This window comes from Lissotriton vulgaris, chromosome 3_1 (assembly GCF_964263255.1).
Source record: "Lissotriton vulgaris chromosome 3_1, aLisVul1.2, whole genome shotgun sequence".
NCBI lineage: Eukaryota > Metazoa > Chordata > Amphibia > Caudata > Salamandridae > Lissotriton > Lissotriton vulgaris.
In genome coordinates this window covers 422652963-422674281 of record NC_141689.1, presented here as the reverse complement: position 1 = coordinate 422674281, position 21319 = coordinate 422652963, and the positions used below count along the sequence as shown (strand labels likewise).

Here is a 21319-nt window from a genome sequence, read left to right as displayed (position 1 = left end):
AGGTGGCATAGTGACCCCAAGGGTCAGTAGCCCATTGGTTACTACTCTACAGTCCCCTAAATTCAGTATTTAGGGGAGCCCCTGGCACCAGAACAGATCCTGATGACCTACGAAAGACAGTGAAGAGCCACAAAAGAGGTAGAGGTGGCGTAGTGACCCCAAGGGTCAGTAGCCCATTGGTTACTACTCTACAGTCCCCTAAATTCAGTATTTAGGGGAGCCCCTGGAACTAGAACAACAGATCCTGATGACCTACGAAAGACACTGAAGAGCCACAAAAGAGGTAGACTGACGAGATCAGCTGACATGGCCCCAGCCCTGTCGGCCTGTCTGAAGTTCCCCATCGAAACTGCACCAAAGACATCTCGTCCTGAAGCTATTGTACCTCCAAAACCTAGGAGAACTGACTGCCTTCAATAAAGAACCAAGAAATATCATGGAACAGCGGAACTGTTCCCTGCATTGTGCAAAAACTACAAATTAAGGACTCTGGAACCATCAAAACCTAACGCCTGAAGCCACCATTGCACCCGTCGCTCCAAGCATGAGTTAGAGAGGGCCAACAGTGTGCCACTGAGCTCCCATAGCCAGAGTCCGTGGTAGTTTCATCCCTAGCGGACTGTCTGACATCGTCTGCAGCCTCTACGCACAGGCCCCCTCGACAGCGACTGCTAAAAACACCCCTCAACCCGTTACCACGGGGCCGTGGAGAAGAGGACCAAAGGTGTCCCGACAACCCCAAGCATCCTGAGGGCTGAGCCCCCTACTGGTTCAGCCGGTACCCCAGTCAAAGCCTGCAGCCTCTTTTCGCCGTGACCATTCTCCCATGAAAGCATTGGGCGCTAGACTGTTTTGCACCTCAGCACCCGAAGGCCCTAGTGCCACTTGTGCTGCCTTGGACCTTGCCCACCTCTCAACTTAACTACTCCTGGAGAAACGTCCCGCAAGTCGCTTTACTACACCTGAATGCTGCATTGACTTTTTCTCCCATAGGATAACATTGCAACTTTAAGAAATTACACTAAGTGTTGGCTTTTGGAACGAAAAAGAATTCATATTAAAACAATGTGTTTACCTGAATGATTTTCTTCTGATGCCTTAACATATATCAAGATACTTGCTATTTTTATAAATTGGTGTGGATCTCCTTCTTGAGTTGTGTCTCATTTATTGACTGTTGTGTGTATTTTACAATGTCTTCCACTCCTCTGTGAAAAGCCTAAGTATTTCAGTTGTCTTGCACTCCTCTGTGATAAGCCTAAAGCAACTCGACCCAACTATCCCTTAGATCACGTTGGGATTGCCATAACAAGCCCCCTGTCCACTCATAAGGGAACCACCGTACTCTCTACATGATATCCCATTTTGTTCTATCATCATCATAAAATCTTTATTTCGGTACAGAAAATACCTTAAAAGCACAAGTTTAAAAGACATACAGCATCAAATAATAAAAAATAGTTGTAATTAAATCACACGAATAATTGTTACAATCGCAATAAAAACACATTAAAATTAGAGTTATCTTTTGGGGGTACGTTATGCACTATTCTAGGAAGCTAAGGAACCAGGGAGAACCCCCATGACAAAATATATAGTTTAGCCCTTTGTAATCGAAGATCTCCTTATACGCCACATGGCTGCTAAAAAATGCGAGACTGCAAAAACAAGGAGTCCTGAGGTGTCAGTTTGCATTACTGAGTGCTTGCAAGCACTCAGGAAGCCAAGAGTTTTACAAAGTGGAATCAGCCAGTATTTCCTTGGTTTGAGGTATGCTCAGTCACTGCCTGCTCTGACTGGGCGCGAGTAAGAAGACATGTTGCTCTCTTTCACTGTTGCATTGACATAATGGGCAGTTTTTCGGTGCTGACAAGCTTCAATTGCATGTAAAGGCCCGCATAGGTAAAACACCATGCCGCCATTGCACGTAGAGCTTTCTTGCTATGACGGGATAGATGACATCCAGGAAGTCTTCAAAATGGTATATATCTTTTTCCATAAGGAAGGATACCGTTCTGGAGCAGTGCCTAGGATTGCGCATGGCCATATCCAAGCTCTCAGCACGATATCCTTTTGAGAGCAGGGTAGCTTAAATCTGATAACATCCCCTCTCAGGGTCCATCCATAAGTTAGGGAGTCCCATTCTAGTAAGTTCCTTCTTGATGAAGACAAGCCATGGTATTGTACGTGCACAACTATTAAGAAGTACTTCTTTGAGCTCTTGCCTATAATTGACCAGCTCAGGTGTGACCCAGAGACGGCGCCAGCACCTTAGTGGTCTTAAAGCTAGCTCCTCCTCAATTAGGGTAATCCCCAAATCCAATCTCAGTGGGAGAAGCGGGGTACTGGGCGGAAGAGCAACTAAGTTCCTTAAGAACTTGTTCGCAACCCTGGAAATTTTGGATTTGTCACAATAATCCCACAGCTCGGCACCATACATACTTGCACCCTGGCCTGTGATTTATAGACCTCCAGTGGAGGACCCAGCGGCTTTATAGTTGAGGAGTTAGGTAGCCTCAGGATCCCACACGCTAATTGGGCAAGCTTCAGCTGGGATTTAGTTGCCTGGGGACCCCATGTCATGCTCTCATTGATCGTGACCCCAAGGTAAACAAAAGGTACTAACCCTTTCCAGTATTATTTTGCCCAGTGTGGTATTGGGTCTTGTGGATCTGGGTGGATTGAAGATCATGAATTTTGTTTTCAGTGAATTAATCTCCAATCCACGTTTGGTGCAAAATTCTACAAATCCATCCAGTGTTCTCTGGATACCCATCGGGATTTGAAAAGCAATAGGGTATCATCGACGAACATTATCGCCGGTACCCTATTCCCGGCTATCTTCGGCGCATCATTATTCAGCACCCCATTCAGATGCACGATTACCCCGTTGACAGAGGCAAAACAGGGTCGGCGCAAGCACACAGCCCTATCTTACCCCCCTGCCAACGGGGAATCTGGATGTATGCGTGCCACTCTTCCCTCATCTGACTTGTGCAAAATTTGTCTCATGTAACCTAATCAGGACTGAGAGAAGATGATCGGGGATGCCCAGATCTAAAAAGGACTTTCCACAATTTGCCTCTTGGTACAAGGTCAAAGGCAGACCGCAGGTCTACGAACACCATATAGAGGCTGCCACCCTCTATATACACCATTTTCCAGTGTAATACTACTAGGCGGAAGATTTGATCTATGGTGGAGGTGTTCTTCCTGAACCCTGCCTGGCAGGGGCTCAGTATTTCAAAATACTCCATCCAATCCTGCAATTGGTCTAAAATAAGTCTTGCAAAGATCTTCTGTGGGACGTTGATGAGACTTATGGGTCTGTAGTTGGATGGGAGCAGAGGCGAGCCCTTTTTAAAGATAGGTACTATCTCTGCTCCCAGCCAAGTACTAGGGAGCACCATCCCTCTTAGAATTGCATTAAATACCAGACAGGGGTAGGGGCCCCAAACCTTTGGTTGGTGCTTGAAGAGATCGCCCAGGAGTTTATCCAGGCCGGGAGCTTTATTTAGTGCAAGTCTATCAATGGTAGTGCATACCTCGGCCACCGGAACCATACACTCCTCAGGGCAGGGAGTACTCAAACAATAGGCTGATATGTCTGCGTGCGCATCTTCAGAAGTAGCCTCACAGGAGTACAGATTCCGAAAACCATCTTCCCATACCTCAGGCGCTAGGTTAGGTTCTACTGCTTGTTTTGGTTGTACTGAGCTTACAATATTTATTGACCAGAATGTTTTAAAAGTCTTTACAGTTTAGGGCGGAGGATAAACTGAACCACTTTTCCTAATCCCATTCTTCCTTAGCACATTTAACTTCTCATAATTAGCCCTCTTGACTTTTATTAGGGCTCTATTGTTGTCTTTTACGGCTGCCACTAGCTCTGACTTTGCTTTCCTACATGCCTTATTATACCACGAGGAGCAGGTGGTACTGTTTCTTTCCTTAGCCACTCTAGGATTTAATACTTCAGCCAGGCTGCATACTAGACTCCCATGTAGAGCTCTATCTGTACAAGCGAGTCAGAGGAAGGTGGTAAGTCATTTAGAGCAGCGGCTTCTGCTAATAGCAGAGCTGCCAAGTTATATAGTTTTACAATATGTTCTGGTTTGTCCTTTAATCGCGACCATCTAATTCTGCGCCTATTATTTGTCAGGGTCAGGTTGTTACTACCTTCACCCCTCGCTGGATCCCCAGGCCTGCCTATCTTTGGAAAAGCCATTTCTAAGATTAGGGCGTTGTGGCCACTGTCCTCTCTTGGTGTTACAAAAACAAAAACAAAAAAAAAAAAACGATAACATTTGGCCATAACCTGGATTCCACCATAATGTAATCTAGATGTGATGTTCGACCTGGATTATTGTATGTAAATTTGGCTGGGATGTCCGATTTAGTGCGACCATTACATGTGCGTAGGGAGTGGGTGATGGTTAGAGCATTAATTTGGACAGCTAGTGGGGACCATGCCCTGACAAACTGTGCCTGGGTCAAAGGGATTGACCAATGGTCATCTTCTGCTGTAAGGGCACCTTCCTTTAGCCCCTCTAGGGGCTCAAATTGACAGTTTAGGTCTCCCCCTACCACTATATTGCAATCTTTCGGAATAGTTCAAATAAAAGTGGAAAGATCATAGTACTGGACTCACTGCCTGCTCTGACTGGTGCGAATAAACATTGATCAGTGCTAGCTTGTAGCGATTTGGCCAGGCTAGGACCACGCATTGTATATCTCTGGAGTGGGTGGTAAGAATACTAGCTCTGCAGCCCAGGTGTGTTCCGACCCAGGTTGTCAGGCTGCCAGAGGGGAGACCCCTCCCATTCCATACTGCTGGGACATGGAAGGATGCAAAACCCACTCTGAATTCCTCTGTGCGGGCCCAGGTCTCTTGAAAGGAGGCACACGTCATTTTTATCCATAGATGCTCCCCATTCTGGCCATGTAATTTTATTAGATAGTCCAGCAATATTCCATGACACAATTTTTACAGTTTCTAGGTTCGTGGCCGGGGCTCTTCTCTCAGTTTGTGCCTCATTCCTCACATCTAGAAAGCCAGTTCTATGCCTATTGCCAGTCAACGACTTGCCCACCCCACTGATATCAAATACAGGCCCTCCAACTAGTTGAGAATTGGATGAGTCTGCTGGACTCTGTGAGGCTACCACATTCAGTGTGTCATTCCCTGCCAATTTTTCCTCCTGTATGCTTTCTCCCGTTTCCATCCCCTCCTGTTCACGATTTACCCCCTGTGTTCCCCCGGCATTGGTATGCAAATCACTGGGGATAAATCAGTCCACCATGTCTAAGGGACTGAATCTGTTATATAGACACGTATCCTCAGCTGCCAGGGATTCTCTGCGTCTACCCTGTCTTGTGCCTGTTTTTGTTGAAGAGGTTACCCAATTCCATTATGCATCCCTGTCACTAGTATATTGCAGTGGAACAGGTGGGTAAAAATACGAGGGGGGAAGGGATTGAATGGCTGACGCCGATGTGGCACAGGACCACTGACATACATGGGACACTGTCCGTGTGTCCCTGAAAATAATTAGGACACAGTCTCCCACAAGATCCTTGGTTCTTTGGCCTACCCATGCTACTTTCTGGACCATCAAAATTTCACTAGTAACATCTTGTGGTAGTGGTCTATGTTTATTTAACCAATCAGTGACTATTTTTGAGGGTGGTATATGTTTCTTCTTGCCCATTTGTCCGTGATGGTACCCCAGCGAGAACCACTACAAGGGGGCTGCATTCTGGGGGTAGGTCAATTCGCACACCCACAGATTTATTCTTGCTATAGGTTTTGGTGCAGCACTTGAATTTGCCCTCACTATGTCCTTGCTTTGGGGGTGCCTGTCCGGTCCCTTGGCTGCAACCGCCTTTTTAACCTGTGTTCCCAACCTGCTCTCACCCATCCCTGTATCAGTCAATAGTGTATTCCCTTCCCCCAGTACATTTTGGTGATCTAGCACTGGGCTCACTCCAATTGGGACATTTACTCGATGAGGGGTTATAGGCGATTGCTCTATGGTGGGGATGCTGGGGTTTATTTGCGCGCCAGGGGTTCTGTCTAATGCGTTAATGAGTGAGAGTAGGTTTGCTTCAATGACGGCCATTCTGTTCGATAGGGGTATTAGGCATTCAGCAATTATTGTCCCCACTTTCTCCCAGAAGACACCATTCAAAGTGACCACAGGAACCACGGGTGTATCCGAACCGTTTGGGGGTGGCGGCGTCTCCGCCGTCTCAGGCACCACACTTCGGTCCACCATCTCTGGCTCCCCACTTTGATCCACCTCTTCGCTCCCCTCCCCCTTACACATCATTGGGGTTCCATCAACCGCACAGGTTTTTCCCTTTTGTCTGTGACCTGCCCTCCTCTTGGTTTTTTGACCTCGTTTGTCTTTCATAGATTCCAGTCTTAGTTTAGGCATGACTGTCTTGGATCTAGTTATTGCACAACCTGTGTGATTCGGGGAGCTTGATTCTTGAGCCAGCTCCTCATTCAAAGGTATGATATTACTGTCCAATAGGGGGAGGTCATTGGTAACTTCATTAAAGGCATCCTGGGAAAGAGTGTCCCACAATTGTCCATTCTCCAACGAGGTCCTGTCAGCTCCCACACCAAGTGAGAGCCGTCATTCAGTTACCACCCCCCCCCCCCCCTTCGGCCCTTTCTTCACCACAATATTTGCCATGACTAGTAGTGCTGGCCCCTCTATGAATCCTGCAGCCAATGAATAAAGTAGATCAAGTCCTACCGTGGGGTGGAGGTGGTCAGTCAGTATTCCAGGATAGATGTTAGGGAGTGGGCCCAGCCCAGCCCTCTTAGGTCTCGAACGGGCTCAAACGGGCCCGGCGCGTGTCCCGCCCGCATCCTGCGCAACGGGGAAGGTCCACGCCTATTGAAGCTGTGTGACATCAGGGGGAGGAGCGCAGTGGTGGCGGCAGCAGCGGAACTCCTGGTCCTGGGAGTCACGCTTGTTCCCTCTCTCCCCTCCGGCTGTTGACAGGCAAGCAAACCGCTGCGAGCGGCACCAGTATTCACTTCTGGTTAATTTCTATTACTCCGTCTGTCCAGATGCCTAGACTTCTCCGCAGATATTGCTGCAGACAAGTCCCTCTCCCAGCTCTCAGAGATGTGAATTGGAGGATAGGAGGATTGTGCAAGAGAATTTCTTATAAGCACTAGCAGAGGGCACAGATACTTTCTCCAACTGCTGAGGCACTCTGATCCCCTTGTAAGTCACAATTATACAGGAGGCTCACAGCCGAACCATTCAACAAGTAAGGAGTACTGGAGTACTGTCCCTCCCTACCTCCACAGAATGCACCTTCCCGCACATGCAGTCTAATTAGTCGCCAAAAAGCCAAATCCAGCCAAGTCCCATTCAGTTCCTCCTAACCTTATTACCTTCCCTCTTTTTGCCGCTTTTACTATTTTCCAGGGTGATTTGATGCTCTCTTAGGTCACTCGCTCCTCAGTCTTTCTCCTCCCAGCATATCTGCGCTGCTGCTGCCTGAGACGAGGACACCGAGGGAGGCGAATAACTGGCTTTCGCTCCATACACCCTCTAAGCCAACACACTCCCCCGCTCAGCCACGCTGCTCTCGCTGAAAGTGCTGCCTCGCTCACCTCCACCACGGGAGCCGCCGGATTCACCGCTCGATCCCCTCACCGGCAGCGTTTGAGAAGGAAAGCCTTTTTTCAGCAAGAGAGCCCCCTGCATAGAAATCCTCCACAGCGCCATTACAGAGGACTGCACGCCGACAGGTACCTCAGGCACCGCCAATCCGGTACAATCGCAGGAACACGCGCTCCACCCAAAGCGGTGACGTCTATTCGCCCCGCCTTATTAGCCATATTAGCACAAGCTTTCTACAGGACTCTTGCATAGCTGGCAATCAATCACAGGGCTCGAAAAATCCAAATAATGGTACTAGTCCTGCAGAACTTGTACCTTAAAAAATGTCCTCGACCTAACTGCAACCTACTTGACCTCCGTCTCTGAAAGCGGAGAAATGTGACAAGATAACAAGATTTAAAGGCATCTTTATTGCTCATTAACTCTGTGAGCAATAAAAATGCCTTTAAATCTTGTCACATTTGTTCCGTTTTCACAGACAGAGGACAAAAGTTGGTTTATTTTCCGACTCGCCAGAAAGGGCGAGTAAGACCTAAAAACAGCTCGACCTTGTTAAATTTAGCTCGACTATGCGAGCGGTCGAGTGGAATTTTCGAGCCCTGAATCAACAAAAGCTATGTACAAACGTAATGAGAATATCAAAAATCTGACATCTTATGCAGTGGCACCCATGCACCGTCAAACTATACACATGCCTAAGTCGTCTTGCTCGTATTTAAGGAGTGCTGAAATTGACAACATTTTAGATCAAGCCACTAACTTGGCTATCCTTTTCCTTCATGTTAACTTCATGCTTCATTCAATATGCAAAGCTAAGTTATGGTCTTACGACGGTGTTGGAAGAAAAGGTGGTATATGGCATGTGTCCATGCTGAGATATAAACACATTCCATGCCTAGAGAAATCTACCCCCCCCCACTTGCTATGGTGAGTCAGATGTTATCAGGCAAGAATGTTTAGATACTACTGAACCAGTCTGGCGACAGACCCCAACTGACAAACAGGTTTTCTTACAATTGAGTTAAAGAATAAAATATGCCTTTAAATCTTGTTTCATTTGCTGTGCATTCAAACACAGAGGTCAGATGTCAGCTTATGTGTTCTTACTTATTGTTCCTTATTTTATCCTGGAGATTGTGTTCACAAAATTCTTTAACTTTGCAGTTAGAGATAGAGAAGTGAACTGTTTGACAATCACGCTGTATGCAATTATAGGCTATAGGATGTCAGTTTTGTTTCTAAAAAACGTTTAAATACCTTGTAAATGAACTGTACAAATATTTCAAAATACATTTCGGGAGTTGTGAAAGCACTTTTATTTATTCTAATGTGTGATGGAAACATTTTAATAGGATCAAAACAAATCATAACACTTAACTTGATGTGAAAATTATAACTATTGGCAAACACCCAATTTTCCAATTATCGTTTGCACGCTAAATAGTTTTTGCAATGAAACTGCATGAAAAACTGAGGCCATTTCAATGGAAATGTGGTGTGACGATGTCAATAACAGAGCACTACCACATAATTCTTTAGTAATATATCCATTAAAAGTGAGTTTTTAAACATGAACTTAGAAACATTCCTGCCCCCGACCTGATGACCATGATATTGATGAACGAAGAGGCAAGCAAGGGGGTCATCTATACCTTTATTGTGTGCTAGATTTACATGATACAAAGTTTAGTATAAATCAAACATAAAAGTTTTGTACAACAGTAAAACCAAACTCTTATATTTGAAGGTGCTCTCATTTAATAATGAAGAAAAGGGTGACTCGATAAAATATTTGGCTAGGATCACATGATTTGGACCAGTTCATGGGACACGCACATTACAGTTAGGTGGAGTAGATTATTCAAGTCACTATACCAACAGGTCTAGTAACATATTAAAGATTTTTCGAAGCCTAAATTCATTTAAATTATTCGCTTGCCAATCCGATTTGTCTTCTCATGAGAAAGGATAATGACTCAAGCGCAGTTACAATTTCGGATTCAAATAATGACCTTCCTGAATTTCGCAAAAGTCGATTTAATAGACTGTATTAATACCAGAAATTAAATGATTAGATCAGTTTTTAGGTCTCGCTAGAGTCAGCGCATGCACTGTCTGGCAAGACATTTAGTAGCTGCTTCAAAAAGCACTACCTTGCCGGCCACCAGCTGGCTAGAACACGCACAAGCACGCGCGACTTGCATAGCACTTTTTCCCGGCGCGCGCACACAACTTGCGTCACCACTTGCTGTTTTTTTTCTTTTCATTTTGCGGCCTATACTTGTTTTCTATAAGAGTGCGATGTTCCAACCGTGTGACTTGAGCATGCAGGTGGCCTCTGTGTAAGTAGTTAGAGGTGAGGGTTGAGGTCTCAAGGCCTCCTTCTAACCTGTGTTATCTATTGCATCATTGCTTATTTGCACTGTGCCTTTCTAAACTTGGTAAGTGGTTGCTTTTCAGAGTCTTTGTAATGCAGTGTTTGTTGGAACTTCTCACCTGGGGTGTATGTAAACATGCCACCCAGAGTTCTAGTCCCGCACCTCCTTGCAGTTGTGTCCGTCTTTGGTTGATTCTGCCGGAACTAGAGAAAAGAGTCTTGATTTACACTTCTCGAAAGGCGCCAAAGCCCTCGTTTTAGTGGCACCTAGCATTCTTGGTCATCATTGGATGAAAAAGCGGGCTAGTCATCAGGGCAGGGCAGTGATTGTTAAGCAGCTAGAGTGATAAGATGATAATGAAGTGCTTCATCCCGGTGCCATTTACAGGTCTGTGGTCTACTGCCCTTCTCAAACAAAATGGAGTATTCTGTGCCTTAGTCAATAAATATTCCTGCCTGGGCGTTTGACCAACAAATGCATGCTCCGGTGAACCGTATTTTTTTGGAATGTTCCACAGGACCTCGAAATGTTATTTCACGTATAAGGTGTGGATGAAAACTATGCGACGTTTATGTAATATTTGCTGATCCAGACTGAGGTAAAATGCCATTGCTTTTCTTGGTCTTTATTTTTTTCTGCATTTTTACAAGTGAAGCACACTGCATTGTGAGATATTATACATGACCCCTACCCCAGAACTACACGTTCACATTGCGTTGTGAGTTATTATAGATGACCCTTAACCAGAATAACATGTGCACACTGCGTTGTGAGTTATTATACACAAGCCTTACCTAGATCAACACGAGCACACTGCGTTGTGAGTTATTATACACAAGCCTTACCCAGATCAACACGAGCACACTGCGTTGTGAGTTATGATACACGCCCTTTACCTAGAACAACACCTGCACACTGCGTCTTTCTAACTGAGGAGTTACAAAAGAAAACAAAGGCCATTGGTGTGTGTCTGGCGATGCTACTGCAATGAATAGGAAAGAGTGACTCGCCGAATGAAGGCTTATAAAAAACAAACTATCCCTCAACGGATTCTTTGCTCATCTGATATTACAAATGCAGCAGTCCAGAAACAATACATGCCGATTGTCGCTGTTTTAAAATAACATTCATTTCACATTGAATCATGTAGCTGCTGGTGTACTGGGGAGCGGTGGGATGGTCTGTGGAGAATTGCTGTTTGCCCGTCATGAGCAGCATTATGCAGTGGCTTAAATATTTGTTTAATTTGTTGAATTATTCTGTTTACCCATTCTGTGCCCTGAAAGCGGACCAGAAGACCGGCTGAGGCTAAACGTAAAGAGATGTTTTCTGTGGAGCACGGCTGTGTGCATTACCGACTTTCGACCCTTCCACACAAACATGCAACACTACACACTAGTTATTCAGTTTTATTCGACGCTTGTCAGTCCGTTCCTCATTCACCACACGTTGGCGCACAACTGACCCTTTGCCAAACTTGACGAATACCTATATTACCACTATGCTGTTTCTCACAGTGTTTTGTCTGTGTGCACGTGCCCTCAGCTGTCCTCCGACAGATGTGCATCTTTATGTTGAAGACTGGCGATACTTAAATGCAGTAGGCTGGAGTGGCGCTAAAGTGAACAGCTGTGTTTGTAAAACTCCTCAGAATGTAAGTTTGTGATTGGTTGCTTGGCGAGGACCGGAGGGGCGGGGATATTGACGAGTAACTACGTCACTTCAGAGGGGGGGATGCGAGCTTCCGTATAACTAATGTTGCTAGCCTCACTGCAGCTCTGAATCCAAATGAGTTGCTCAGGTAAAGACGGGATAAAGCAAGGATGGAATTCTAGGCATGTATTTGAGTGCTCTCATCCAGAGAGGTATCAATATCACCAGGGTGCTTCAGGGAATTTGGAAATGCTGCGATATTTTAATGAGCTGGGCAAGACCATTTGCATGAATAGGTAAAGGAAAGTGGCACACAGTGTAAAACAGCAAAGTGGCGACTAACAGAAGGCGAGCTGTGTAATGCATGGTTTCCATGAACATGTGACTGACCCGTGAGCGAAAAACAATAATGGCTCCTCTTCCTTTTACTCCCTTTCTACTGAACCTTGTGTTGAAAGACTTTTGCTCCTCCATGCTGCCACAGGGAAGGCCATTGGTGTTCCTGAAGTCATCAGTGAAAGTTCATTTTTCTTCTAATGGCAGGCAAGTTGTGGTGCTGACAAGTGTGAAAAAAGGGCGAGAATGCAATGTGTTTGGGGGTGTGACTCAATAGTAGGAGTAATTTGGTATTGGGGACATTATGTAAGTGGGGTTACCTCTCCCAAGAGAGCAGAGTACTGTGCTTAATTCCTAACTTCATCTTGACATATGGTATACCAGTTTTTGGCACAGTGTTTATACAATTAGCCATCTACATCCAGCATTAACATACAATCCAGCTGTCCTCTTACATAGCACACCCATATATATTGATGACCACCACGATTTGCAAAAACGTATTTGTTTGAAAAATGTAAAGCACCAAGATTGTTTGGCATAGGAGAATTTGTGGCTCTAAAGAAAAGCACTTAGGCCTGTTAGTATTATCTCAGTAATTGCTTTGCAGTAAAACTAAACCGGGTATTACCAACGTCACAAACAGGTAATTCCTGGAAGTGGAATTAACAAAGAATAACAAGGAGTCCTCTAATGGCCCTCTACGGAATGGGGAATAACGTTGGGAATGTGTGTGACTGCTTCGATTTACCTACACTTTATGTGCCTTTCCAAAGTTGAATTTCAGCAGGATTGAATTGTTATAAAATGTCCCAGGAATCACCCATGACATACTTTGTGTGGTCTGGCTGCATTCCTCACAATAATCATTTGGTTACGAACTGCAGCTTCTGTGCAAATCAGTATTAATGGCTCACCGGCAATTTGGGCATTCCAGTACGAATAGGACACGTTACAACGTAAACATTTACAACACATGGCTTTTTTAACACGGTTTTTACATCACAATATCCTTTACAATGCATGCTATAGTAACGCATTTTTAGAAACTACATTTACAATGCATTCCATTACAACGGATACCATTACAACGCATAATACTTTTAGGGCAACAGTAGAGTAAGTGTTGGATAGTGTAGGGGTAAAAATTACTATTCCAATGCCAGTGAGTGCAACCGTAGAGCAAGTGTGGATAGTGTAGGGTTAAAAATTACTATTCTCCATTAATCATCTTATCATGCGTTGTAGTGACATGGGATGTAATGGCATGGGATGTAAAGACTGTTGCGTTGTAATGACTTGTTGTAAATTTAGTGCATTGTAATGACTGCATCGTAATGGTTGTCTCCTTTACAGTATAGTTTATTGATATTAGTCGCTTTTTACTGAGTTTTTTTTAAACCAAAATTATATTGTTCAAGTAGGGTCATCCAACGAGTACATAGATATTATGATTAACCACATAATGTTACCTCATCATTTGAGTCTTCCATTTCACAATAGTGTTTGTTCAACATCTCATGTAAGTATATGGCTTGAATTATAAAATTCTAATTCCTGAAATTCTGTTTTTAGCTAATTGTGAAAACTGGAAAGTGGCAAAAACACCTTTACAATTTTGCATTCAGATTGGTGCCAACCGTTTTAGAAACTCAAAGGTTTCTTTTTTGTTTTGCGTCAGGAGCAACCTTTCTGTGGGCATAGCTTGACTCAATGGCAGCCTGTCACTTACTTTCTGAATACTGTGAAAATACAAGAGATGAATCCTCTGGATTCTTCTAATGTCCTTTTCGCCCATCATCCCATGCAAGTCCACAAAACTGATGAGAGATATGGAAGAACTAGGACTTTAATATCATCCACAAAGTCCTTTACCCTTAAGTATAGTAGCTGAATAAAAAACAGACAATCAGCTTGGAGAACATGAAATCTGAAAGCCTAAAAAGGATTTTGCTGCTGAAAGGAAAGTCAAGTCTTCACTCTTACCTTCAGTAAATACATCCTCCCCTCCCCCTGTTGATCAACCCCAAGTAATTTCATAGACAAATATGTCTACCTTCAAAACTACTTCTCATTTTTAGGCAAAATGTCTATTCAGTCAGCTCCACTTGACAGGTTGGTATGTGATATGATAGATGACAAGTCCCAAAATGTTAGGAGAAACCCCATACTTCCGTTAAACAAGCATTGGCATAGCCAATAGGTCTCGCCTTCTTGACCGTATAATTGTTTAGCTATGCAACGGTTATGGTTGTTGCACCAAGGATATTATGCTGCATAACTAAATACTTATAAGGCCCCAAAAGAGAGAACTATTGGTTATGCCAATGCTTGTTGATACTAGAGAAGTTAATTCTTCTCAAACACTCCACTTGGTCGTCTAAACATTACTGCGTGGCATTTCAAACGCTCAGGATATTAGCATCCTTGAGTGACAGGAACCCTCACAGAAGCTAGCTCAGACTGCGGACTCACACACACCAATTAGAAGAGCAATAAGGGAGTAATACGTCAAATTCTGTACAACTGATTACGTGGTATCCGATAAACACGTGATAAAAGGGCACAAATGAAAGACATGACGCATAAGTATGTTGCAGATGAAAAAGTAACACAAAAAAGAAACGAAAATACTTGACACGCTCTCCTGCCTAGCCAAATTAAAGTACGCGATTTACACGTTTATTCTAACATCCGCTATTTCTCTAAATCGTAATCATTTCCACTCACTCGCCAGTTTCCCCGATTACCAAATCCCTAACCACTCAACTAGTGAAGCTACGTCTTCTTTTTCTTACCCTAACATTCCTGCCCTTTCTTTTAGGGTCAGCATTTCGTACCCCACATAGCATCACGCGAGCTTTCTGCTTTAGTTCTCCACTCACCCTCCTTTGTCAGGCTTGGCGAGTCCCTGGGCTGCCTTGGACTTTTTACCAGCGTTGCTATCCTCTTCGAACACGCTGAACAGTTCATCCCCAAACGCGTCCGCCATCTTCGTTCAATACCAGCAACAGAAGCGTCGCGCCTGCGCACCGGAAGCAAAGAAAGCGTGTTCACCCACAATACCATGCGATGTGCCGGTTCGGAAGGAAGCCTGGATGGGACACTTTAGTGCAGAGGCGTTGTGATTGAGAGATCCTGGCTTGAAGCTGAGTTAGGGAGCATCAGCTATGGGTGGCAAGAATAAGAAACCCCGTGGCGACAGCGCCCCCGCACCTCACATGCCTGCCGCTGCCACCGCTAGAGCCCGCAGCACAGGTGCTCAGGTGTCTGAAGAGTCGAGCACTAGACTGCGACAGGGGCAGACAGCCCCAACCAGAGAGCCCAGGGGTAAACAAGGTATTTGAGTAATTTTGGCTCTAGATCATGTTTGACTACTATAAATATCTGTTTAAAGATGTATAAAGAAGTTGAAGTTTACTTCCCCGCTGTACACGTATACGCTTCCTAAATTCATCATACCTTGGTCAGCCATGTGTAATGGGTATTCAGTTAACAGGCATCTGATTGCCTGGTCCACTCAGACATTATTCATCGAAGCCTATTATATCACCTTAGCTGCTAGATTTTCAGATTGCTTATGTGTGACATTTCAGTGGTTTCAGTGCACTTATGAGTTACTTTCAAGTGCAAATGTGTTGCACTTAAATGTGACACTTTCGTGCGAGTAAATTCAGTAGCAGGATCGTACTTCGTAGCACTGTAATTCTAAAGTGTCTATTTCCTACTGTGAAAACAAGAATAGGGGTTCCCTTTTCATGTGTTGTAAGAGGAGACTTAAGTCTCTAGGGGGTTCAAATTAGGGACACAGGGTGAGCCAAACGTCGTATCTAAGGTTGCATAAAGAGTGACAAATTTACAGTAAATTACAACTTGCCTTAGATTATTTTAATCTTAAATACCAGTACATTAGTAAATGATGAGGATATATACACCAAATGTGATTTGACTAGCAAAAATATTTTTATTTTTAGATATTGTTATCTGTTCATATCAACTTTGAATATTAAACGTTTTCACATTTATTCATAAAATACATTTAAAAAAATTTGATACAACAATTTTTCCACACAAAGTATGTCTGCATTAAAAATTCTTGATACAACAAATTATCACACAAAATATGTTGACGCGGCGTTTCGGTGATTTGAGTCGTCATCTTCTTCAGGACAATATTTGAATTAAAATCACTCTAAAGTGAGCTGTGAGTCGGTCGCTTTAATCAATGGGCGATTCTCAACCGGTACGATAAAGTATCTTGATTTCTTTATTCTACGGATGTTCCTCTTAATAGGAGTGGGTTTTTGTAAATTTCATCCACTACTCAGCCCTCTGGGTCAGATATCAATATTCCTGGATTTCACTTTGAATGAATCCTGTGAAGAACGGGCTTTCCCTTCTTTGCCCACTTTAATTTCGAGTTTTTACTTCTGAGACCTTATCTTGTGGGTGCCCGCTCTTTGTTGTTTGGCTGTAGTTTTCTTTAAAAGCAATGATTCCTATTTAATTTCCGACTTGTCTTCTCAGTATAGTACGGGCGTTTTCTTGGACCGTCCTTCGGGCTGTGGTGACCACAGCGACCGACTCACAGCTCATTTTAGAGTGTGTCAAGGCTGTGCAAAATGCAATAAGGACGCCATTACCATCTATCTGTCTGTGCAAAGAGGGTAAAGATCCTCAACCTTTTTGTCATTCGTTATTTCCTCAGATTTGATGTTGAGGGGTTTTTCGAGCCTACGCTGACTCTCAGCAGAGGGCAGGCAAAAAGGGCAGAGAGCAAATGTTCAATCAATCAATCTGGTTTTATAGCACCGCTACTCACGCATGAGGGTCTCAAGGTGCTGTGGGGTTGTTGATCCATCTGGGCGTGGAGATTCAGTCGAAGAGCCAGGGCTTGAGATCCTTTCTGAATTGAGCCAGCAACGGGGATTGCCAGAGGTAAAGGGGCAGGGTGTTCCAGGTCTTGGTGGTGAGGTAGGTTCTGGTCTTGTTGACAAGAGACAAGAAGTTACGAGTCCCTTGGAAGGATAGTACTAAGGTTACCTCAGCTCACCACTCCCCGCACAATTAGGAAATAATAACTAGATAATCCACAAATTCGAGGTGGGCAGTCTAAATGCCATACTGCTGAACGCAAGATTGGCTATTAAGCACAAATATGGACTAGAACTTTTACTACTGACCTCAGACCGTGATTTGGTCTTCCTTATCGAAACCTGGGCTACACAAACCACGGAGCCTGACTGTGCTATTATGATTCTAGCAGGTTACTCCCTGGCCAGTGTAGAAAGATAAGGGAAAAAAGATGGTGGCATAGCAATTATCTACTGATCCGCCTTCAAGGCCACTAATGCGCCCTGTCAGTTACCTGGAACAGAAGCTATGGACTACAATATTAAATTCTCTAATATTGCATCCTTTCCTGGCTTGCTCCTATACTGGTCCGGGCTCAAAAAATGTATTTTTACAGGGCTTACAGACATTTATGGAATCATGTCTTGACTTCCCAACATTCACTATATTGGGGGATTTTAATTTTCACTTAAAAAACTGACAAAAACTCAGACTCAGCCATACTGGTTGATAACTTATAAGGTTTTGGGCTTGCACAGTTAGTCTCGGAACACAGACATAAGGCTCAGCACTCTCTTGATGGTATTTTTCTCCAGCAACCCCAATAGCTTTTTAAGACAGTCACATCACTATCTAAACTAAACCAAGAAAATCTATTTGTTGTGGACCAGAGTTTCTGTGACAAGATGGCTAGCTTCTTCCAGACAACAATACAACTGATCTATGACGAATTGGTAGGAAAACTTCAGAGCCTTTGCAGTACTAGCACCCCGGAGTCAGCCAGTTTAGCTAGTCCTGCCACGTCAAATCAGCTGAGCAGGTTTACCTTTCTATCCATGGAGAGAACAAATGATATGTTGCTAGCAGCAAAATCCTGGTCCCCAACAGACCCTTGCCCGCCAGCTATCATACATTTGGTCTCAAATAAAATTAGAACCAACTTGCCCCACTCATAAACAATATCATGAGTTCAGGAATCTTCCCTACTTCATGGAAGAAGGCATGTATCAGGCCAATCTTAAAAAAAAATCCCTGGACCCCCATTGTTTGAAAACTATCGACCCATATCTTGTCTACCGCTGGCGGCAAAAATACTGGAAAAATCTAGACTTAATGGGCTATCTAGAGCTTAATAACATCTTAGACCACTCTCAACATGGTTTTAGACAACACGACTCAACCTAATCAGCCTTAATTATGGCCAACGAGGAAATACGCAGGCAACTGGACAGTGGAGGAAAGGCCATCCTAATCCTACTTGACCTTTCACCCGCATTCGATATCGTGAACCATCAGGTACTGATTGAAAGGCTGAAACCAATAGGTATTAATGAGATGGCACTTAGCCTTCTGGCCTCATTCCTTATGGATAGGGAACAAAGGGTGTGCTGGGAAAAGCCTCAATCAGATACGTTTTCCCTCCCCTGTGAAGTTCTCCAGGGATCAGCTCTGTCCCCAACACTTTTGAAAATCTATGTGACACCTCTGGCTGAGCTTGCCAGAGGACATGGCTTCTTGCTGGTGTCATACATTGATGACACCCAACTTGTCATTTCCATCTCCTCAAATGCGGACACCATTGCTGGGAAATCCCATGGCTGTTTAAAACATATCATGGACTGTATTTTCCAGAACTATCTCAAGCTAAATACATGAAAAACAGAAGTAATGGAGTTGGGACTGGGGCACCGCTCTGGTGCCAGGTATGGTGGCCGGCAGAGGCAGGGAACTTTCCTGTACCCGCAGGAAAAGTCATGAACTTGGGAAGCTTGTTGGACGGCCAATTTAGTTTCTTAGCCCAAATTAACCAGGTCCAATCTGCTTGCTTCTTCCAGCTAAAAGTACTACGGAAAATCTTTCCATTTATCCACCCAGAACTACAGATATCTGTTGTGGTCGTTTTGATTCTCTCAAAAATTGACTATTGTAATGCCCCCTTTATGAGCATAAACAAGCGCCAACTGTCCAAGCTACAATCCATACAAAATGCTGCAGCTAGAATGCTGTTAAACATTCCAAAGTTTTATCATATGTCTGGCAGCATTAAAACCCTTCACTGGCTGCATGTGCAACAGCAAATTGAGTTTAAAGCTTTGTGTTTGGTACATAAAACCAAGTTTGGTGGAGGAGCAACTGATTTACAGAAAGTATTTCAGCAGTACACTCCTAGGCGCAATCTTAGGTCCGCTAACAAAGGTCAGGTCAGGGCTCGAAAAATCCACTTGACCGTTCGCATATGCGAGCTAAATTTAATGAGGGCGAGCTGTTTTTAGGTCCTACTCGCCATTTCTGACGAGTAGTAAGACAAACTACCTTTTGTCCTCTGTGAAAACTGACCAAATGTGACAAGATAACCAGATTTGAAGGCCTTTTTATTGCTCACAAAGTTAATGAGCAGTAAAGATGCCTTTGAATCTTGTTATATTGTCACATTTGCTCCGCTTTCAGAGACAGAGGTCAAGTAGGTTGCAGTTAGGTCGAGGAGAGTTTTCAAGGTACTGGTCCTGCAGTACTAGTACCATTTTTTGGGATTTTTCAAGTCTTGCTAGTACAGTTACCCAGAATACAAAGAGCAAGATGGGGGGATGGTGGGGGAGGGATTGGGGGGGCATTGTAGCTTGTCATATCATGCGTCCAGATAATGGAATGAATTACCAGACAATATCAGACTTCAACCATCCAGACCACGATTCACGAAGTTGCTGAAGACATGGCTATTTCTTAGGCAGAAGTAAGGCACTCCTACTGTGCTAACCGGTGTTCTGCTATAGCGCCAAGTCGCCTCCGCATTCATGAGCTCTATAAGCATATTACTTACTTACTTGTGGGACAGTGGCCAGGGCAAGTTGAGCGGAGTAAAGTTGTCTGGCGGGTATGTGGAATGAGAGGTGGTGGTTAAGATATGCTGGTCCTATGTCTTGGATAACTTTGTAGGCATGTGTGAGGAGCTTGAAAGTGATTCTCTTGTTGATTCGGAGCCAGTGGCATTGTCGTAGTTGTTCTGTAATGTGGATGCAGCGGGAGATGTTGAAGACCAATCTGGCTGTGGCGTTTTGAACATTCTGTAGTTTCCTGAGCAGTTTCTGGGTGACGCTGGCATAGAGTGCTTTGCGGTAGTCGAGTCTGCTGGCGATGAGCGCATCGGTGACCATCTTTCTCGATTCTGTGGGGGTCATCTGAATGTCTTTCGATGCTGGAGGAGCTTGAGGAAGCACGATGAAGAAAGATACAGTGTTGATCTTGTGGTTAATTGTGAGTGATGGGTCCAGTATGGTGCAGAGGTTACATGCGTGGTCCGTGGAGGTGAGGGCATTCCCAGTGCAGCTGGCCACCAGGAGTTGTCCCAGGCTGAGGAGGCGGGTCTCAGGATGAGTACTTCGGTCTTGTCCGAGTTAAACTTGAGGCAGCTATCTTTCATCTAGGTGGAAACGGCCTTCATCGTGCTGTGGAAGTTGATTCTAGCGGCTGGGGGTTCGTTGGTGAGAGAGCGGATCAGCTGGGCATCGTCTGTGTAGGAGACAATGTTGAGTCTGTGGTTTCTGAAGATGGCCGCAAGGGGGGCCATGTAGACGTTGAAGAGGGTGGGGCTCAGGGAGGAGCCCTGGAGCACTCCACAGCTGATATCTGTAGGTTCTGAGAGGAACAAAAGTAGTCTGACTCACTGAATTTGGCCGGTAAGGAAGGAGTGGATCCAGTCCATGGCCTGGTTGCAGATTCCAGTGTCGGGGGTCTCGTGATTATGGTGCAATGAGAGATGTTCGGTCCTGTGTCAAGACTGTGCAAAATGCAGTAAGATGGTCATTATCATCTATCTATCTGTGCAACAAAGATTGAAGTCCTCAACTTTGCTACCTTATTTTCCTCAGATTTGATTCCAAGAGTGGCTTTTTTTCAAGCTAACACTCTACTCTCATCAAGTATTTCACAAGTCTGTAGTTCAGCTGTACGTCTGTCAGTATGAAGCACACTTTATCTTCCTGTCTACAGTGTGGTAACTCCTGCTGTTAAACATTTGTTTTAATATAGATTTGCTATCCTCCAGCGTGGAATTGCAGAGGCATATTTTGTGAAGCATGGTTTTGGGACCTTGTCCGCATAGGCGAGACACCTCCCTTCCCTCGATGCGTTGCCTTGGTGGCTGGTGTGGAAGAGGGAGAAGGCTCCCCAGCCGGTATTTCATAAGCCTCCCTTTAGTGTAGATATTAAAACCAGTTTTGAGATACGGTT

The 21319-nt window shown here is 44.4% G+C and overlaps 2 protein-coding genes across 2 annotated transcripts in view; one reads left to right on the top strand and one right to left on the bottom strand.

Annotated features, from left to right (window-relative positions):
- The window catches only part of MTREX (Mtr4 exosome RNA helicase), a 751215-nt gene extending 736178 nt beyond the window's left edge, over positions 1-15037 (bottom strand). The window contains exon 1 of the mRNA XM_086960637.1: positions 14905-15037. Within this exon, the coding sequence (XP_086816763.1) occupies positions 14905-15011 (107 nt within the window). The 5' untranslated portion in view covers positions 15012-15037. The remainder of the gene's footprint in view (positions 1-14904) is intronic.
- Positions 15038-15046: 9 nt separating this feature from the next.
- DHX29 (DExH-box helicase 29) overlaps positions 15047-21319 on the top strand; it is a 930480-nt gene continuing 924207 nt past the window's right edge. The window contains exon 1 of the mRNA XM_086960636.1: positions 15047-15358. Within this exon, the coding sequence (XP_086816762.1) occupies positions 15190-15358 (169 nt within the window). The 5' untranslated portion in view covers positions 15047-15189. The remainder of the gene's footprint in view (positions 15359-21319) is intronic.